General features: G+C 35.6%; 1 protein-coding gene across 1 annotated transcript in view; it reads right to left on the bottom strand.

The window, feature by feature from the left end:
• Positions 1-18,081, bottom strand: part of LOC140166882 (uncharacterized) — a 107,243-nt gene that overhangs the window by 44,077 nt on the left and 45,085 nt on the right. Inside the window, 17 exon segments of the mRNA XM_072190368.1 lie at positions 107-220; positions 1,183-1,293; positions 3,286-3,399; positions 4,950-5,060; positions 6,032-6,145; positions 6,833-6,946; positions 7,570-7,683; positions 8,248-8,364; positions 8,868-8,981; positions 9,785-9,904; positions 10,437-10,559; positions 11,362-11,525; positions 12,553-12,617; positions 13,999-14,111; positions 14,641-14,760; positions 15,843-15,965; positions 16,871-16,990. Coding sequence (XP_072046469.1) covers positions 107-220; positions 1,183-1,293; positions 3,286-3,399; positions 4,950-5,060; positions 6,032-6,145; positions 6,833-6,946; positions 7,570-7,683; positions 8,248-8,364; positions 8,868-8,981; positions 9,785-9,904; positions 10,437-10,559; positions 11,362-11,525; positions 12,553-12,617; positions 13,999-14,111; positions 14,641-14,760; positions 15,843-15,965; positions 16,871-16,990 — 1,971 coding nt within the window.

Here is an 18,081-nt window from a genome sequence, read left to right as displayed (position 1 = left end):
ACAATTTGATTTTTTAGTTTATACTTTGCCCATACTATCACAAGGAATATAATAGAGAACTGAGAACTAGGCATATTCTTTTCACAATACAAGTTTTCCTACTTACATGTTTCACAATTCACTCCAGAAAATCCTTGTTGGCAACTGCATAGGTAGGAGGTTCCTTGCATGCTGCATACACCACCACTGAGACAAGGTGAGCTTGTGCAAGAATCTATGACTGTAACAATAGAAGCAAAAAACATTGAACCATAAACTATTCATTCCAAATTCCAAATTATACAGACCATTCAACAACTAGCAAAATCCCAGCGACATGTGAAACTACTATACACATACCACATATTTTTACAGGTTTTGTACCATGTAAAGGCATAAACATGTAAAGCTCTATCGTGTAACGTGAATGCATGCAGCGCTGGCGTCATTTGTTAGACCCGCATGGTCAAATGATCAGCCCTCATGAATATGCAAGACCTCTCAGCATACAAAGCACAAGGGTTTTTTACCTGTTGGTGGATGATCTGTATCCTGTTTTGTGTGTCCTGTCTCAAGTTGAGAGTAACGTCACGTTGGATTTTGCAGTGGCAGATTCCAATCAGTGCGTTTACGTGCTTGCATCACCAGCGTATGGACAAATCGCCCTTCTTCGCATGTGTATACGCCACGCGGGATTAGGTTAGCGCACACAATTTGAATCTTCCACTACGAAATCCAATATGGTGTTACTCTCAACTTGAGACAAGATACACTATAGTCTATGAAACGAACATTGATGACAGTGAATGTGTACATAATGCATAAATCTACCAAAATGTATTGATAGTTCTCAAAGAATAAGTATCCAGGTTTAAATATTTACAAAACAATAATTGAATGTGAGACAAGCATTGCAAGGAACAGAAAGGACCAGATATACTTTATTCATCTCATAATTGCTGAAAATAATTCATTGTTGGTTACTGTACACTGCATGCCAAGAAAGTCCCAACTTAGGCTTGTGTAAAATCACAAAAATGTGCATTAGTGACATCAGTTGCAAAGGATCTTCCTTGTTGATGCTGAACCCAACTGTGTGTATGCCATTCTATTTGTATTTCATACACTTTTTATCTCACTGGCCGACTAGCAATAAATATGGACTGCATCACACTGGTCATGACTGTACATATTCATACTTACTTTCACAGTCAGTTCCTAAGAAACCCTCTCCACATACACATGTATAAGAGTTATCCTGGCTGATGCACAGAGCTCCATTCTGACAGGGTGCATTATCACATGGAGTTACAGCTAGAAAACAAAATGAAAAATATTACTATATAGATCCAACTCAGACACTATGGTATGCTTTCTTAGAGGAAAGTTCATTAAAGAATGTTTTATTTCACAAATACACTCATTTCTATAGGATAACATTAGGAAAGGAAATTAACGTATAATCCCATGTTTGCCAGTAACATTTCTTAAAATGCCAGTAGCTTTGATAAATTACACACAAAAAAAAAGAAGAAAAAAAAAGAAAAAAGATTTATGTTACACTTTTCTTCCTTGATAGGCTACACATTTGTATAATCTTGATATGACACATAATTTTGTTTCATAATATTTATAGGCTTCAGTCCATATGTCAAATTATATCTAGATTGGTTCTCCAGCTTGGGTTGTATTTGCAGTCCCCATTGAAGATGGGGTTAAATAGGGAGAACTGAAGTAAAGACAAGATCATTGTTTGCTTGTTTAGGCATGTCGTTTAGTGTTATAAATAAGAGAAAGCTTTACAGAGGTGACAGTAATTTACCTTAATCTTGCTTCAACTACTGACTTGGAACCTCAGCATGCTACAAATGGTGCAACTTTTGAATCTGGCACACCATTTCTGTCATACATCATCTGATTAATTTGATAAAATTAAATTCCCCCTCATGTGTGGTGCACCTATAGCCCCCTAAACCCTTTAAATTGGAACGTAGCCTCTGGTAATATAAAGCACATGTCCCAACTTACACCCCTGAATGGAAACAGCCAAATTTGTTGTGTTTGTCAGGTAAACAGAGCGATTTTGACATAATGTTATTTTCAGACACTAAAGCAGTATTCAGACTTTTTATTGTACGTACAATATTGTATGCAACATATCTACGTTATTTAATCTATTGCCATTATATTTCCAGTAATGTTTAAGTTCTAACGAATGTTTGATGACGTAAAATCGATAATACATTTCTACTAGATATTACATGTAACATATTATCGATTTTTCGTCATCAAACATTCGTTAGAACTTAAACATTACTGGAAATAGAATGGCAATAGATTAAATAACGAGATATGTTGCATACAATATTGTACGTATAATACTGGAGTCTGTGGAGCGCTTAAGTCCCCAGTATTAGAACTCCATGTTAAATGACCAAAATAGCCAGTGGGGTTTCTTTCACTTAACCGCATTATATCGGCTTAAAACGGACAGAAGACTTCCCTAACAGATATTACTAATATTATTTCAGCATTTTGAGTAAAGAATAACAAAATTAAAATTAAATGGAAATCATAATTTATGGTAATATACATATACGAGGGGGTATCCAAAAGTTTTTGACATCAACCAGAAGTGAAAGAGCTATACCGATGAAATTTTGTCAGTGTAATCACTGGTCCTTATGTACATTATGGTCCAAAAATGGTCACATAAGTATATTTACTTTCTTTACAGGTGGCGCTAGATGGGCAGTAGGCACATAACCTGAAAGATGGTGAAAATTGAGGCACGCAGCATGATTAAATTCCTGCATTTGAAGGGTTAGGCCTACAATGCTCAGAAAATCTATGATGAAATGAAAGTAATCTACGGTGATGATTGCCCATCATATGGCACTATTGCTTTTTGAAAAAGGAATTTCCAAACTGGCCACATGTCCCTCACAGATGAGCCAAGAAGCGGACGTCCATCACTTAACGGATGATGCGGCCACAGTGAAAAAACTCAAGAAAGTGGAGGATCTTATCATGAAAAGGTTATGCGCCTACTTCCCATCTAGCGAAAGTAAACATACTTATGAGACCATTTTTGGACCATAATGTACATAAGGACCAGTGATTACACTGACAAAATTTCATCGGTATAGCTCTTTCACTTCTGGGTGATGTCAAAAACTTTTGGATACCCCCTCGTATTATAAGTAATAGTGACAAGTTAGTGTTAAGTGAAGCTTAGGGTTTTACGGACAGCAAAACCTCACTACTGATACACATAGAAGACAGATCAAGTTGTGAGTTACTTACCCTTCTGACACCTATTTCCTGCAAACCCCACATTACATATGCAGAAGTAAGATGATACTAAACTAGTGCATTGACCTCCATTCAAACATGGAGAACTAAGACAAGGATTTCTGACTGTGAATGACATACAAAATTAGGAAAATTAGTTGATAGAGGGTTATTGTTATGGAAGTGACAGAATGGTTAGAAAGAATTGCTATACATGTGGAAAGATAAAAAAAAATTGCTATACAATACATGGCAAATAGAAGACCCCTATGAAGTCACCCAGTAGGGCAGCATAACTATCTGACAGTAATATCTCTGAAAGTACAACCTGCTGATTGGCTACAATATAGGATTTATTGAGCCAATCAGCAACATGGTAAGAATCAACTGAAAAAGTTCAGCTTCAATATTTATCAGCTGTACTTTAATTGGTCACTTGGTTGAATATATCACAGAATCAGAAATGCTGTAAGACAGACAGTAGTTCTCAGGGGGTAAAGACAATAAGCGAGATCGGCATTGCAAAGCATTGTGGGACGACCTTGGCAGTTTTGGGACACTTTGAACTCTGACCTATTGGGGCAATTGCTTTAATTATTATTCATTCATGCTATCATTAAAATGTTTTACATAATTAATTTATGAAATAACCATGTTTTTTTCTCAGTTCTTTTATTCTAGTAAAATATTTTAAATATTATGAACGCACAAAAAACAATTTTGCCGATAGGTCAGAGTGCAACATGTTCCAAAAGTGCAAAAACTGTCCAACAATGCAATGCAAATTTTACTGCCGATTTAGCTTATTGGGTGATCTAGCAAAGAGTGTGAGTGAACATGTAACTGAGAAACAGAAAACAAACTTATTAGTTTGCTAAATTATAAAAGGTGAGATAAGTAAAACATTACATTGGGTTTTTGTTGTAGGCCTACCTTTAACTTCAAAATGATATTGATAGAATTGTTAATGAATGACTTAATAGACCATATTTACTCGATTAGTTGCCCCTAATAAACTCTAATAAATGCCCCACCATTTCTTAACCAACATGTTTAAAAAATACTGAAATTTCCCTGCTATCTTGTGTAAGTAAGCTTACTATGGTCCACACACGATTGGTAATTGCTGAAATTGACATCGCAACCCGAAAGTGAAATGGAAGTCATTGATCCTAAGTTCATATGACGTCGCAAACCCAGAAGTGAACCAGAAGGCATTAATCCTTAGCATGATTTAGCATGATTTTTAAACTTATCTAACAAAATTTTAAGGAATTATCCATGTACAAAAGACCTCTAATAAATGCTCTCTCTTTTTAAAAATTTCATGCCCTGGGGGCATTTAATAGAGTAAATACAGTAGCTGAGGAATATGTTCAGAGTTGATGAAGTACATTGTCCTTTAGATATTAGTTTATGTATTAGACTCGACAAAACAGTTTACATTCTATAGTGTCAGTGTGCTTGAATAGAGATTTTTTTTTTCAAATTCATCTTGTTGCAAAATTTGAGCACCATATGACTTTAGAGGGAACAATGGACACTGATTACCAAAATATCCAATCAAATTTCTGTACAGTATGATGAAGACCCAGTGAATCAGTTGCAATGTAACTGAAATATCTTTGGTGAATCTAGAAATTAGAAGTTTGTTACTTTGCAGTGGTTATACTTACATATCTCACACTTATCTCCTGTGAAGCCTCCAGGACAATTACATGTGAACCCATCTGTGGTGTCATCACATGTAGCGCCATTCACACATGGAAAACTTGAGCATCCACTGACTGGTAAGGACAAACAAATGAAATTTTGAAGGCATTAATGGAAACAAATGGCACGATCACACCTGCAGAACAGATCTACATTTGGGGTACATCCATACAGCTGTATGGGTAAATCCTAACTCTAATTTACTGTAACTCTTACATTTACTCCAGCCCTTTCTCTGAACATAACCCTAAACATAGCCCTAAACATTAACTCTCACTGCAATCCTAAGTGCAATATCAACTTTAGGGTGTGTCCTGTATTCACTAATTAAACTCACTTCATATTGGACAAAACAAAGTGATAATTATTTGTTGTACAAACTGACATTTTCATTGATGTACCATCAATTTTCACAAAGTTAATAATGTACATGTAGTTGTGACAATCTAAGTCCTGAGCGGTGGAAAGTATTGGATAACTAAACTAGCTTCCAGAGAAGTAAGGCACTCTATTGCTCCAACTGATGTGCATGACCTGTTAATGAGCGACATACACCAGTCTTTGATGAGTGCCGCTCTACATTGATCACTTCATTGATGTGTAATCGGGCATTCAGATTACCAGTATGTTGTTAAGATTGTCAGACAATTTAATTAAACAATCAAAACTCCCACTTCAGTATTTGCACTGTGTATGCTCTCAAAATGTAAACAAATACCGTTCAAGTGCAATGAACTCAACTCTCAGCAAAGCAAATCAAAAGGTTATAATGCAAGAAGGCCCCATCTGCAATAACTACACTATACACATTTCACACTTTCTTCATTTTATAGTGTGCACATCTAAAAATATGACACCTGGCAGCTATTGCAGATGGGCCTTTTGGCACTTACCCCTAAAAAATTAAAGTTTTGCTTAATTTTGTTTAATAAAATGGAATCAAATCTACAATTACCAATCCTGATAAACCTCTTTTCCAAGATTTACAGTTAGAATTTAAGTTACTAGCTGTTTAGTTGATTTATACATTGGTAAAAGAACTTACCAATTTCACAATTTGGTCCAAGATAATCATCAGGGCAATCACATATATATTGAGTAGCAGTCGTCCTGCATACACCACCGTTCATACATGGAGAACTCTGGCATGCACTGTTGACTGTTTGTTAAATGATGTTAAAAGAAACATTCTAGTGTGATTACTAAAATACTAAGATGGGATAAAATGCAGCGGGACAAAAAGGAGAAACAAAGAACCAAACAAACAAACAGATACCAACAGACAGAGGGAAGAGAATCAGACTAACTTTGCTATATGATATCACATGTTCATAAACCCTGATCAGCTCTTAATTGGCGGGACTCATAACATTGTGGATTGATATACAATTGCGTTAAAACAGCTTGGCGCACCATCTACATTGTACGCGGACCAATGTTTGCGTATCGCTTGACTGACTCCCACTTTTGTGAATTTATGCATGCGTAAGTTGGGACTTAATTGATGCGTGCAGTAACAAAAAAGCGAATAATACTTGCCTATTACGAGCTAATCATAGTATATATATCAAAGCAGCCAATCAGAAAAGAGGATAGAAAAGTATGTGGAGTGCATTGATTTTGTATATGGCACTATGCGCAGTGCTTTTGCATGCATTTGTATCGCAAATTTGAGATTTTCCTCTAGACTATTTGGGGAATGTATTATTACACTTACAATACAGTCTTGCCCATCATTTTAAAAAACAGTGAATAAATTCTGAAGGTTCTATAATTTGTCTCATAATCAAAATATATCAAAGCACAAAGGTTTTGTATTGTTTGAGGAATGTATTATTGTACTTACATGTTTCACAGATGTCTCCTGAGTAGCCTTGTACACATGAACAGGTAAATCCATTGTCTATATTGTTGCAGGTTCCACCATAAAGACATGGGGAACTTGAACACGCATCACCAACTAGAAAGGAATATAAAAACAATTAGTTGTATAAAGTTTTATATAACTGATTAGATGACTTAAATTGCTGGTAAGACTATAAGTAAGTTTTTGGTATATACATTGTTTGTTCTCTTTTCATTGTTGCTGCTTTCTGGAGAACTTGTGCGTAATTTCATTATTATTATCATTACAATTTTGTCCTTTTCATGTCTGATACCGCTATGGTGGTTACCCATGAAGGCCCAAAACTAAGCGCACAAGCCTGACAAGGCAACATTGTCACAGTGACCAGTCCACCTATGCATACTGCAATGATCAAGGCCAGCATAAGATTCTTATAAAGGGTTCATAAGGTCAAAGTTCCACACTAAGGCTTAATTAAAAGTAACTGTAAAACTTTTTTTTTAAACAAAATTAGAAAATTTAAAAAAAAGTTAACCCTTTATTGAGACATGAGCATTACACAGTCACAACAAAACAATAAGAGTATTTGAAAAACATGTGTAAAATAGCCCAAAATTGGGCTGAAATTAAAAGAAAGTGCGTAAATTTGCACCAAAAACCCCACCTGATGAACTTGAATTTTAACCAGAAATTTTTTCTGCCTGTATATTGACAACTCCCATTATTATGTTACTTACATATTTCACAGTTATCTCCTCTGTGTGTTGCTGGACAGCTACAGATGTACTGAGTTTCTGTTGTACTACAAACGCCTCCATTCATGCATGGTGAGCTCTGACAGGCACTGTTAACTATGGGAAAACAAAAACAAAACAATGTTTTGAATATTTCACATGATGATTGTGGGAGGACAGGTTATAGTGTAGTGGTCTTCTCACCACTGCGGCTTGGATTCAATTTACAGTGTTGCCACACGTGAGTTTGGTTGCCGATCCATGCTTGTCCTCACATGTTTTTCTCTGGGTGCTCCGGTTTTTCTCCTGCATCAAATTGGTCCTCTCCCCATATCACAATCCCATCATATTCAGTTTGACATCCCTTTAATTTAGTAGCCTCTTAGCATTATTTGGCTTTGCCTGGCTTTGGCCGAATGTTATAAATTAAATAAATGAAAACATATATTATCTTGAGTCTTGTGCCAAATACTGACATTCTTAACATTGCTACTTCTTCTCCTTCTCCTCCCCTTCTTTGTTCTTCCTCTTTCAAGCTCAGTGAAACTTCATTTGATAAGCAAATATGATGTATGGAAATTATGACATACACACACAGTCAATCAGACTTCCTTTTCAGTATGCTACACCTAAAAAAGAATGCAAAAATTGTGATATGACTATAACTATTTAGTGACTTACATGTTTGGCAGTTATTTCCTGAGTAACCTGTTGGACATTGACATGTGTATCCAGAGTCTTCTGTATGAGAACATTGTCCTCCACTCACACATGGTGAACTCTGACATGGGCCAGTCACTGTGGATAAACAAGACACAAAATCATTTCAAACAAGCAACCTACATAAACAAGTAAATGGTTTGGCAAATTATATACAAACACTCACTGTTCAATTTTAAATCCTTGAAAATATTGAAAAAATCATGGTACTGCTTAATTCTATGGTGGAATTTATCTTACATCTTGCAACTTGATGACCAGGATTGACAAAAATAAGTTTTTCCAAATTGCGATAAATGGACTAAGAAAAAGTCGCATAATAAACTCTAGTGAAATGTCATGACTGGGAGTGCTGCTTACTGACTTGATGTACATTGATGTTTTTAGGAAGTGTACAGTTATTGAAGCTAGTTGTTAAAGCTAGTCAAGCCCAGGTACACATCAATTCTGGGCTGCAACTTCCTAACTAGGGACAAGCGGTGGTGGGGAACACGAACGCTCCCTCTCCAGATGCAGCTACTGTCATGACATTGTAACACTATTGTCAACGTTTTCACAGTACTTTATAGTGAACAACTAACCTATTTCACAGTGATCTCCTGAATACCCTGTTGTACATGCACATGTGTATTGGTCCACCATGTTAATACATACAGCTCCATTTAAGCATGGGTCACTGGCACAGAGGCTAGTTACTGAAGAAATGCAAAAACAAATAATAACTTTACAAGTAATGACAAGCTATCCATTGTGTGTTAAGTGTTACTACACTGATACAGCTTTATCATGGCTGTTCGATTCGACATAGCCTTATGTCTATCAATGTCAGAGATGTAACCAGCTGGTGGCATGCAAAAGGCAGATTGCCTCGTTATAAAATATTTTCAGTTAAAATTGGAATACATGAATGGTTTGGATGGTCTTTCTCGTCTAAATGAGACAAACATTTCAGAGACCTGGCTTTTGCCCTCTCAGAATGATATTTCAATACCATCAATTTAATTTCAATGAGCCTGTGCCACATGCTCACAATCATTGTACCAAACCCATGATTTGCCAGCCACAGTTGGTGACTTTTGATGATATTCATTGTGAGTTTTAATCGCTATCTGTTCCATATAGAAACCAATGGTTACAAGAAAGATTGGCCGACTCTTTAGCATTGAGTGCCACAATTATTAGTATCATAGAAACCGAAGTTGAGAGAAAAAGGTTGATTTTTGTTTTGTGTTCAATAACCCTGAAGCAGTGGTGTGCGCAAAGGAGGGCCACAGCCCCCGCTTTTGTTAGTCAGTTGGGGGAAATGCACCCATTTGGGGGAAACTCTGGGGATTACCCATTAGTGTGTGCCAAGCGAGCCAACAATTTTTGGACAGTTGGGGGATTCAAGACATGTGCCCCCCCCCCCACACTATTGAAAACCTGTGAACGCCACAGCCCTGCAGGACATTCTCAGAAAGTCTTGAACAAAAACAATCAATCTTAATAATGGACTCACCTGTTTCACAGTTGTCCCCAGTATAACCATCCACACATTGACACACATAGGAGAACCCATCAGTGATACATGTAGCACCATTGTCACATGGAATACTTGCACATGGGGAGTTGGCGTTTACTGAAAAGAACAGAATATGAAACATAAGATACATGTTCCACTTGTATTAGTTGCTCTATTTTAGTTTTAGTAGATATTTTAGTTATGTCACTGTTTAGTCCATTTCATATCTTGAAATTATTGACGACTGGACTCTTTGATAAATGCACTGGGTGAGTTGCATTTTTACAAAAGAGGGCATTTATTAAAAAAAGAATTTCAGTGAAAAAAGCTTTGGAAGAATCACTTACTTCGGCTTCAAATTCAAGATGGCGGCACCCACAAAACCATGTGGAACATGATATTTTTGTGGTTAATACAATAATTTTACATCCGTAAGTGCATCATCAAACAAAAATTTTATGAAATTAGTGAAATTCTACCATAATTTGGCAATGAACTGGATGGAAGTTTGAGTCATTAATAGATTTTTATGGCATGGAAATTTATGCCATTTTGTCAATTTTTCATTGACAATTGGAAGGGGCATTTATTATAGGGGGCATTTAATACAAACAATATGGTACATGTATACCAATTGATATGTACTTACATGTTTCACAATGAACTCCCAAGTAGCCAGTACCACAAGTACATGTATAGGAGTTACCATCAGTGCTGGTACAGGTAGCGTCATTGAAACATGGGGAACTGGAACAAGGTGTGGTTGATATGTCTGAAAGGAAACAAGACGGCAACAATCATAGTTACTCCCCATTCCAAAAAAGACAGCACTAATTTATTGGGATTAAAAAGTATAAGTTCTGCCAAATGAAACATACCTCAATCCTAATCATTCATTTAGTACTAACTGGAGATAACAGATTTTTTGCATGTTTTCTGACAATCGAGTCACAAAAATCAAAGACTTGATACAAGTCTAAGCATTCAAAATCTTGAGTATATACCGAAATTTTTCTCAAATTTTCACCTCTCCTTGTAACTTTAATTAACTGATTGGTTAGAATGAAATATGTAATATCCAAAAATTAGAATGCATCAATTGAAATTGGACTTTGCACAAGTCTTAGACTTGATTGCCACAGCACATGAAAAACACCCTTAAACTGCAAGTTGGCCAAAAAATTGCCAGTTAGAACTAAGTGAATAATTAGGATTGAGCTTTGTTTCATAGGCAGATGTTGATTGTTATTATTGGCTGGTTTGTTATCTTCAAATTCACCTTGTTTATAGTGGGAGCAGCTGTTTATAGCATGCGGCACAATATTTACATATTCCACATGGTTTGCAAGTGTGATTTCAGGGTCATTGTAGATGTACGGTTATGTTAGTTGGTACATGATTTGTGTGGTGACTGTACCTCACTATAAACAGCAAGAGTTTTGGTGTACATATATAAGTATTAAATTAAAAATTTTAATTGCCCAAAGATTTCAAAACCCAGGGATCCAAATGGCCCTTGAAACTTTTGGTATATTTCAAACACTTTCTTTTCAAAATGAACAAAATATACAAACCTTCAAATGCAAATGAGTTTGGAATGGCTGCTAAAGAACCCAGACTTGCATCACTTATATCATCATTAACAGTTGATGACATAAGCTGAAGTAAATCCTCCAGAGTATTGGTACCAAATGGCTCATTCAGGTAAATGGTTAAATCCACTATGGTGCTTCCAAACCTACAATGGAAATGGAATAAAAACACCAATAACAACAGATGATAGGTTAACATAATCATAGACATCATTGAGCCAATGCCTAAAAAAATTGTTTGATTGGCGCAACATAAAAAATAAATTAGGGTAGGTAGGTAGGGATTTTTTTACTTTTAAAGCTGTAAATTGCCTTTGATAAAGGCCTTGGAAATTTTTTTTCTTCTTTCTTTTTTTAATCCAATGAATTTTTTAAAATTATTATTTATTTATTTTTTATTTTTATTGTAAAATAAAAGTCAGGGTCGGGCCTACTTTTAGGGTTGGTTGGGTTATGCCAATCGAACAATTTTTTAAAGGCCTAATCAAGTCAGTATCAGAATCTCGTTTCACAGTGGGAAATTCAATTCTTTGCAGAAACCATTTCTTCCCAATCAACTTCATGTCTTCCATACAGGGTGTATGGCTTTCAAATGGAACAGCCTGCCCCCCCCCCCCCCCCATTCCTCAAAAGATATACTACAGAAGTATGATGGTATGGTGATGTATCTTTGTATAGCAAGGTATTTTAAACTGTTGCGATTTGGTAGTTCACAGCATCTTGTGAATGGTAATGAGCTTTGGCAAAAATTGCATTGATCATTTCATAGCGAGCATGTAGAAGAATTCAAATATCACAGATATACTTTTGTAGGCCCCGTGGTTCTTGAGTTATGTTGTAAAGAGGGCTGAAACAACAACACTTTTGAAAAACGTACATAACTCATTAACAACAATTAATCAAGCATGTTTTCAAAGCATATGATTTGTAGAATTAACTTTTGCAAAACATCAAAGTGTTAATATATTGATTCAAATAATGAAAATCTATTTTTTCTACTTCTACCAACAATACGTTGTGTACCATTAACAGTACCTTCAATCTTGATGTTATTTATTGGACACAATGAAACACAAGGTAACAAAAACTACAGCAGTAGAGTGTACATGAATTGTGCATTTTAGAAAACGCTCATTTGTAAAATTGATCCAATGCAATATATAAACTTCTTACCTAAAACCATCTACCTCAACATTATTGTAAACTTCTCCAAGAGCTGGAAACAATAGTCTAATCATCTAAATAATTAAAAAAATGTGACATGATTAAAAGTAGCACATATTGGAAAAATCAAGACAGTTAGCAAAACAAACAACTGATGATGTGTTTTTCAAATTTCCTCTTGTCAAAGTAGTTAATATCCGCATCACAGAGAAAATGAAAATGAAAGAATGAAGTATTGAATAATCAGTGGTATAGAGGTAATCTTGAGGCCTATAATGGGCTATTGCATTTCAAATCCACACTACCCCTGTGGAAGGTTTAGCTAAAGTCTGCCACAGAGGGAGTACCAATTTTGAATAGAATACACAATTGGGTAATTTCCATTTGAAATACTTATTCCAGTTGTGGAAGATATAGGAAAAGCCATAATACAGGGGGAGTATGGGTTTCAAAATGATTAACTCTGACCAATTACATTTGGGAAACATACTCCCCCTGTGGAAAATATTTCCAAAATCTTCCACAGGGGTAATGTGGATTTCATCTGGAATAGCCCAATAGACTGATGACTTCATTCATCAACATTCTGGTTTTTTGACTGATAAACTTTCAGGTAATATATATTGTGTTGGGATTTTCACCAGAATTTAGGGGTTGGGGTTGGTTCTGGGCAGTTGTATCCACTTATATCTTTTGACTGTTTTTGTGCGGCATATTATTAGATGATTCAAGTGTGCAATCCAAGAGAAGAGATTGGGACTATCCCTGCATACAGCACATCATTCTGCCATAATGGCGCTGAATGACACAGGTTCATAGGAAGTTGCACATTGGATCGAGACCAAGATCATGCCAATATTTTCATGAGTCCTGCACTTTTTGGAATGCTTGTTTTTCAGTTGTCAGTAACAAGTATCACACAACAAGAAAATACACATCACAAAACCTCAGAACTTTAGAACAAAGTATGCTAGACCTTTGATGTTTTCAGTATATAATAGATTAATGTTTGTATAAGGTAATAATTATAGTAATTCATTTGTCAAAAATGCCTCCTTTGGTCCACATGGAGCAGACCATGTCACGTATATTTACATGATCAAACTATAAAGCGCCACAACCATCTTCCAAAAACATAGCATCAACATTTCGATTCTACATAATCTCACAATTCATTATTAACATATCTAGAATTTAACCCCATGAGAACTACCTGTCGATTGGCTAAAATGAATATTGTATCCAAGTTTGAACCAATCAAGGAGGGTATTAATAAAATCATCTGCAAATGCAAGTTTGACCATAAATAGTTTAAAGCCTAGTCCTAATTGGCAATTGAAATGAGCATTTCAAGTTATCAACCAATCAGAAATGCTGTTAGATGACCAGTAGCATCCAGGGGGTTAATCAAATTGAAACCCAGATATATTTATGAAATGAATGCAAGATAAATACCGCAGTCTTAATAATGGCTGCTAAGTTTCGATATCCAGTAGTTTGTGGATCAGCATATGCAGATAAATATGGAATATCCAGTGTCATGTGTGCTCCTATTGCCATAATGGATGCTGTGACAGATAAAACAAGGGTAGAGAAGTAAACATTAGAAATACTAAGTTATGTTACATAATTATGCAGTCTACTTGTCACAACCACCATGATGTTTTTTTTTTCAAATTGTTTGCATTATTACATCTTAATCAATTATGTTTGTGGATCCGGACCTCAACCAGAACTGGGGACTCTGCTACCTTCCCCCAGTCTACCAAATCACATGACCCATCCCGGAATATAAGAGACCTTATTGATGCACACAGTAATAATAACCAATTCACCTTTTCGGTAAATCCCATAAGCCTTTGCGAGTACACCTGAGAATTTGTCATTTGATGTCATGCCGACTTGCAATGCGCAGTCTGAGGTGTACTCGCAAAGGGTTATGGGATTTACCGAAAAGGTGAATTAACTGATTAATTTTTGCCATTATAATCCGAACAAACTATATACACATTCCATGAATCTATAACTTTATCCACTCCTAGACAGTGGGGAAAGCCTGGAGATACAGCACACTAAATAAAGTGAACTTGAACTTACCTGTCTGGCAGTTATCCCCTGTATATCCAGCGACACATTCACACAAATAAGAGAACCCATCAGTGGTACATGTAGCACCATTTTGACATGGGGTACTTAAACATGGAGAGTTGGTATTGACTACAAGTAAAATGAAGAAACAAAAGGAATTATTTACTTTTATTCTGTCTTACTTGGTCTGGGATTAAAATTGTTTTTAGCATTGTTTAATAAGCAAGTATAAAGTGGCTACTTTTGGATAGATGTCAAACAGGTTTGACTAGCTATATAGAGAGCCCAGTCACTATGTTTGTATGTTGCTTAATCAAGGTAAAATAATGTACCTCACGCCAGGAAAGTTGAGATAGACTTTCCTGCTCACACAAGGTAAAATAATGTACCTCAATGATCACAAACATGAATCAATTTTACAAATGCATTTTGTATTGACAAATGGCAACAATCCGTAGGTGCAAAATTAAGGTCATGAAATAACCTCCTCCCTAGCAGTTACAGATTCCAATTTGTGCTGATCAATCATAATCAGCCATATGTCATTAAGACTGAAATTAGCAATTTCTATTTTTACAAGAATTCCTTTTAAAAATAATGTGCTTGTTCCAATTCAAATTTTGAAAATTATTTCAATTTTCAATTGGGAAATCATTAATAAAAGTGCATAAAATTTATATGGGAAATGGGAACAAAAAATCAGAATTCCAACTGAAATAGAAAAATTGGCATAACTGCAGCAAATATAACTTTGAAGTGCATGCTTGTTTGTATCCTGCGTGGAATATTTGTAACCATTGTGGCCATAATGTGCAAAAAGTTTTAAATGCGCACAACTTTGTAACCTTCAAACTTTAAGATGCCAACTATCAATTGATTTTTGGTCTTTGTTAATATATATAATATTTTGTTTCCAATGCGAACAAATTCAATAGGCCAAATTACCTTATAAAACAAGATCAAACTATAGTAAAAATTTCACTTTGAATGAACACAGCTGCCAACAGCATGATGAATGTCTTTGTACACTGTGTGATGAATGCCTGCATGTGCGTAATCGGAAATGAACCAACTCACTTGTGATTGGTTAGTATTTGCATTAAGTATGCAAAGTGTATTTGCGTTGTATTTTAAAATACGATCGTTGTTGCATCGCGTACAGCTGTTGGCAGCTGTGTTCATTTAAATGAAATTGTTTACTATAAACTCACATGTTTCACAATTAACTCCATAGAAGTCAGGGGCACAAGTACATATAAAGGTGTTACCATCTGTGCTGCTACAGGTTGCACCATTGACACATGGAGCACTAGAGCATGGAGTGTCTGACACAGCTGAAACAAAACATACACATAATGCTCACATTAGACACAGTTTTAACCACCATTTATCAGTGGGAGCTTTATAAATGGATAGATCATCCGTCTGGTAATCGGAAGGTTGTGGGTTCCATGCCAGCACATTCCCTTGCTTTTTATCAAGTTGGGTTGTGTGCCGGTTGGGATTTGTGTTTATTTGTTGCTTGTTTACACATACCGGTGATCATTCATTTGAATCATGTGCACCCCGGATATGGAACACTCTACCTCGTGACATCAGGGAAGCTGGTACACTCCAGCTTTTCAAAGCAAACCTGAAAACATACCTATTCAAGTAGTTTTTTATCATGCTCTTATGCAATTGTCATGACATATATTATGCTTTGTATTGTTTGTATTAGTTTCATGTAGCTGTATATATTCTTTTGTAAAGCGCTCCGTTCTTTGTGGGGCGCTCAATAAATGCCTATTATGTTATGTTATGTTATGTAATACTGGGTTGGTAAACTGTAATTTCTTTCTTATTTATTATATTCTGTTTCCTCTAGTAGTGAGCAATCATTCCCCATTGTGTTTATTTGTTCTATGTGCAAGATGCGTAGCCCCATTACCTACTTTACATACATACACACAATGTGTTCACTAGAATGTGCAATAAGTTGGACAACATTCAGACATTTCAGACATGTAAATTCAATGTACCTTTCATAATAAAACAATGCAGGATTTATTTGATCATGCACAAAAAACATGTCGTTCATGTGAGAAAAAAAAAACACTTTCTTTCTATCAAATTATGACAAATTTCAATACAATTCTATTCTAAAATTAGTAAAAAAACAGACTCCTGGTGCTATAATTTCAAATCCATAGAGTTGCCACTGGAAGATGAACATGATTTGTGAACAAATTCTACTTACCAAACTGGCATGTGCTTCCTGTATAACCTGGTGCACATTCACAAGTAAATGAGCTACCATCACGTTGACACACACCGGAATTAAGACACGGTGTACTCAAGCAGGGAGATGGTGTATGATCTGAAAAATATAGCAATTTTGAAAAATAATTTGGTATGCTTTCTAGTTTTTTACATTTATGATGTGTTCATGCAAAATATTCACAACAAGAATTCTGGAGTACTAATATACTTCAGGCTCTCACCAATTCCCGGGTACCCAAGTTCCGGCCCGTTCTTGGCCTACCCGGATCAAAATGCACAGGTAAAAGTACCCGAAAAAAAATTTGAAAAAAAAAAGTTATAGGCCTTAAATTACTTGTTATTCAAGGTTGGAAACCAGCGAAATGCTGCTACTTTAAAAAAATGCTATTATTTTTTTTCAAAGTAAAAATCAAAATAAACTTGTACATTTTAATTACTTTTGCTTCTATTGAACAGCTAGCAGCTAGCAATGTATACTAATTCAATGTGTCCTGCCTGTTCAGTAGAAGCAAAAAATAATTAAAATGTACAACTTTAGCCAACTTTGAATAAAAAAAATAGCAATTTTTTTTGTAACAGTATTTCTCCGGTTCCCAATCTTGAATAACAAGTAATTTTTTGGTTTTTTTTTTGGTTTTTTTTTGATTTTCATGTACCCGGACTCCGGACCAATAATTCAATCGAGTACTCGAGTGCATAATAACCTGTTAGTTGAGAGCCCTAAATATACTATAGGATAAGCTACTTGCTTATGCAAGTGAAGTCAGTTGCCTATCTCACAAATGTAAGACGGACAGACAATGCTCGACTTGGATAAAGACTGAGTATCGCATAGCATAATTGTGTTACAATTGTAATATGTAATCAAAGATCTGGAACTAAGTACTAGTATATGGTTGAGCCAAGCAACAGTCAATCAAACAAAGTTACAAGTCTGTTTTACTAGTGGAAGCATTGCCATTTGACATCTGCACATGTACATACATTTTAGGCAAAATACTCCCCATACCAGTGAAGTAACTTCACTTTTTTATACAGGGATTGAATGCAAGTGTCACTGCTCTGCTTATACAGATTTAATCATATTGGTCTTGTCCTACTTATTCCGTTATCAGTATGGCAATAACTGAAGTGGCTTCATATTTCTCATGAACGCAGAAGTAATTGCAGGTCCCCTCTATCGGTACT

The sequence above is a fragment of the Amphiura filiformis genome, chromosome 12 (genome assembly GCF_039555335.1).
Source record: "Amphiura filiformis chromosome 12, Afil_fr2py, whole genome shotgun sequence".
Classification (NCBI taxonomy): domain Eukaryota; kingdom Metazoa; phylum Echinodermata; class Ophiuroidea; order Amphilepidida; family Amphiuridae; genus Amphiura; species Amphiura filiformis.
This window is presented reverse-complemented; position numbering and strand designations above follow the sequence as displayed.